Source organism: Spermophilus citellus (assembly GCF_964194105.1).
Source record: "Spermophilus citellus genome assembly, chromosome: X".
Lineage (NCBI taxonomy): Eukaryota > Metazoa > Chordata > Mammalia > Rodentia > Sciuridae > Spermophilus > Spermophilus citellus.
In genome coordinates this window covers 148,314,993-148,319,460 of record NC_138190.1, presented here as the reverse complement: position 1 = coordinate 148,319,460, position 4,468 = coordinate 148,314,993, and the positions used below count along the sequence as shown (strand labels likewise).

The following is a 4,468-nucleotide window of genomic DNA, read 5'->3' as shown; positions in this document are numbered from 1 at the left end:
AATTAGAAAGGAAGTAAACACGCTATTCTCCAGTCCGTTTTGTGTGCGCTCCTCTTACAGACAGTACGGTGACCGAAGCGTCGCGTTTACGTGGGGTATTACAGTAACCCGGTTGTCAGTGATGAGTCAGAGTGCGTGGTGCTGATGCTGCTGCCATTTCATCACCTTTGCGAGCGCAGCATCCATCCTCCACTCTCCTGGCTCCTGGGCCTACCTCTCATCGGGCTCCCAGGCCAGCGATGAGCTCGTGGCCAAGCTAGATCCGGACCAAGCCCTCCTCTCCGAGGCCTCGGCGGGACACCACGTCCCGCCGACCCCAGGCCTGGACCAAGGAGATTTGCCAAGTCGCGGCCATGGAAGCCATCTGGCTGTACCAGTTCCGGCTCATTGTCATCGGGGATTCCACAGTGGGCAAGTCCTGTCTAATCCGCCGCTTCACCGAGGGCCGCTTTGCCCAAGTTTCAGACCCCACCGTCGGGGTGGATTTTTTCTCCCGCTTGGTGGAGATCGAGCCAGGAAAACGCATCAAGCTCCAGATCTGGGATACCGCGGGTCAAGAGAGGTTCAGGTGGGAGCTCAGTCTGGGCCCGTGAGCAGTGGGAGGGTCTTCGGAGCTTGCAAAGCCCCTGGGGAGAGAGGACTTCCTGATTCTAATCGCGGTGCAGGAGGTAACAAACAAGGGATTGGGGAATTCTGCTGAAATCCACTTATGGCTAGTCAGGAATTCAGTGCAGGGAAGCCCAGTCAATAACACATATTGCTTGCACCACAACTCCATCAACCTGCCCTATGTAACAGACTTTCAAAATTGTTCTACATCAAGCTAACATAACTAACAGCCATAGATAGAAGACAGACAACAGATAGATGATACATACATAGATATAGATGGATGCATATTACCTTATTTCTCTATTTCTGTGTACATATGTATGTGTTTGTGTATATGTATGCTGACATATGTCCTAACATAAAGGAAATAGGAGATACTTACTGATAATTGATTCTTGCAACCAGCATACAGTGATCATCAACTATGTACCAGTTACTGAGCTTGCTTCTGAAGAACAGTGTGAAGACACTCTATGTAATCAAGAGAATATCATGTAATCAAATCACACAGAGCCCCTTCCCTCTTAGAATATCAGTGCTACCATTGTCGGGAGAAAATCACCAATCACACAAAAGAATGTCTTGTTTGTATTTGTATGCCACTCCCCATGTAATGCTTGACACTTAATGAGTAATCAATGAACGTGTTTGATTTTCTCTCACAACTCTTTGCTTTCCCTTTGTAGTATGTATTATTTATAATAATATGTATGACTACACAGAAAGTGTAGTCGAAAACACAAAGTCCAAGCAAAAACAGGAAATGCCCAGGGATAGGAAGCAGAATGAATAGAGAGAGGTGAGAGAACACAAAAATGTACACAGAGAACTTTGCAGAAGATAGTATGAACTAAAGTCACATACAGCAACAAAAACCAAATCAAAAAGACTCAATAGCCCCTGTTTGTGATCATTTATTCATTCTCTATTGAACACTAATTGAGCACAGAAGATAGTGGTTTAATAATTAAAAAGGGTTAGAGAAAAGAATCACAAACTTATCTCTAACTCCTCACTCCTACAAACAACACTGCAACAAATATTGCATTCAAGTTCACTTTAAACTTGCAATTGCATTTCTCCTAAGTGAAGAGATTATTTCTGTATATTGTTTTGGAATTTCTGTATAAACAGCCTGTTAATATTGCCTGCTTCTTCTTTATTGGGCAATACTGATTTGTAAGAGTTCATTACAGATTAAGAATATTAACCGTTTTCTGTCATGCATGTTGTAAGATATTTCCCAGTTTGTCATTTATCTTTTCACTTTAAGGTTTTTAAGGGAAGATTTTAAGTTTTATGTAGCCTTATGTTGTGCTTAGAAAGGGCTTCATAATTTTCTTTGCTAAATATTCAAAAACCACAAATAATATATTGTAGAGTTTGACAGGCCTCTACAGCTTGCTTGTTGATTTCTTGAATCGATATTTTTACAAATCGGAATCTTCATGTATGCCTAATTTCCTGGTATACCTACCATGCTTCATGAATCTTCAAACATAAGGGAGTTAAAAATGTTTTCATTCCCTAGGGCTGATTTGCCAATTATGGACACTTGAAGTTGTTTGTAAGCTCTGATCTTACCACCATCTATGGGGGATGTTTGCTCTATTAGCATTGGGCCATTTCCCCTAAGCTATTAAGTCTTTCATTGTTTATCTTCTTCATCCAAGAAGACAGAAAACCTACAAATACACATAGATCAAAGATCAAAGTATTCTAAAGCAAAGTACTATAATATACATTTATAATGAGGTTCATCAAATCTAGAAGTTAAAATATGGAAACTTTCTTCTGTTTAAGAAGTATAGCAAATGAATAATAGATTTTAGAAATATTCTGATTACAATGATTAAACTAATATGATTTAAGGGTAATTTTTGACTATTTATTTAGGCAGTTTTTCTCATCCATAAAATATACCCATATAGTTATAATAACTTCTGTTAACCGTCCTAATTTTTTTATTCTTAGAAAAATCCTCTTTCAACTACTAGCATGTATAATGAATTTTCCATATTACAGATCACTCTAACACTCATTATTTCATTTTGCTTCAAGATAACCCTGTGATTTAGGTATCATATTTTGCAGAACAGCAAGTCTCTGTCACTTATTCATATTTGGAAGTGGAAGAGTTAGTTGTATATCTGCCTAAAGGTAGGACACAGATCCGTCATCCCCAGGGTCACTTTCCAATACTGAACCAAGAGAAATGTCTGAAAATCATTTCTAGAAAATACTATCAAAACTTCACCCAATTAAAGGTTCCATATCATTATTATTATGGAATGGCACTTGTATTCTGTTGTTTTAAAAAAGAAAACACTTATACTAAAGTACTGTATCAGTTAACAAGAACACTAGAAAACACTGAATTCAATGGAGTGCGGACAATTGGGCACAACCTTTATTCTTTACTTCTTTCTTGTGTTTTAGATCCATCACTCGAGCCTACTACAGGAACTCAGTAGGTGGTCTTCTCTTATTTGACATTACCAACCGCAGGTCCTTCCAGAATGTCCATGAGTGGTTAGAAGAGACCAAAGTACACGTTCAGCCCTACCAAATTGTATTTGTTCTGGTGGGTCACAAGTGTGACCTGGATACACAGAGGCAAGTGACTCGCCACGAGGCCGAGAAACTGGCTGCTGCATACGGCATGAAGTACATTGAGACGTCAGCCCGAGATGCCATTAATGTGGAGAAAGCCTTCACAGACCTGACCAGAGACATATATGAACTGGTTAAAAGGGGGGAGATTACAATCCAGGAGGGTTGGGAAGGGGTGAAGAGTGGATTTGTACCAAATGTGGTCCACTCTTCAGAAGAAGTTGTCAAATCAGAAAGGAGATGTTTGTGCTAGTCAGCCCTTTTACTTCCAAAACATGCTCTCCCACTGGAACTTAAAAGTGATTGAAACAAATAGAATTCTTATGTGACTGAAGAGAACTGAACCTTTCAATACCAACTGAGCCTCCTTCCTGAGAGTTGGGAGGGTGACAACAGGCCCACATGTGGATAGATGGGGGAGCTTGGGTACTGTGGTTGAGATTAAATTGCTGACATGAGTTGGGCCAGACACTGTTTTGTAGCCAATACTTGGTAATGGCTACTTGTGTGCCCTTTGTGGACCACATGTTAAGGGCCTGGAGTTTGGGAAGCTAGGTCCTAGGAAAACATACCTTCAGACAGGACAACTGTTCCTTGGTATTTAAGCTTATTCTTAGGTCCTGAACAAAGAAATATATAAAGGGGAAAAAAGTATCACATTGGGAATAACAACTAAAAAAGAGTAAGAGATAAAGTTACTCAATAAGAATATCTTATGCCAAATGTGTGTGCTGGATTTGATTAAATATTACCAATTAGCTTCTAGAAGCTCACTTGCAAAATTAGGGACAGGGACCAGCTATTTGCCAAGACCCTTTGAAGATATGATATCCTAGTACAAATGATGTGAATATGAAAAAGGAGACCATTTGAAAAAATGTACACCCTTATGATAGAGTTACCAGCTGTGTCAAAGAAGTTGTCCTATGCAAGTAGAAAAGAAAACACCATAATCCAATTGCCCTTTCACCTCTGACCACACATGGGGTTTCACTGCATTGGCAACTGCAGTCTGGAAGTAAACAGCATGCCTGCTTCTTCAGTTATCAGAAAGTGACAATATAGGGATTGTCTATGAAAAGAACCTGAGGCAAACCCTAGCTCATCAATCCTGTTTAATAGGAGGCACTGTTAACCCTTACAAACACATCATAATCACATAATTTATTTGATCATCACAACAGGTCTGTGAGGTTTTGGTCCCCATTTTATGGAATAATAATCTAATAGCCAGGATACTCAC

At 39.9% G+C, this 4,468-nt stretch overlaps 1 protein-coding gene across 1 annotated transcript; it reads left to right on the top strand.

The window, feature by feature from the left end:
- Window positions 1-250: 250 nt before the first annotated feature.
- Window positions 251-3,478, top strand: RAB39B (RAB39B, member RAS oncogene family; the record flags this gene model as incomplete). Its single annotated transcript, XM_081277498.1, has 2 exons — window positions 251-568; window positions 3,052-3,478. The coding sequence occupies exons 1-2, from the start codon at window positions 354-356 to the stop codon at window positions 3,476-3,478; spliced, it is 642 nt and encodes a 213-aa protein (XP_081133624.1). The 5' UTR covers window positions 251-353.
- Window positions 3,479-4,468: the final 990 nt, after the last annotated feature.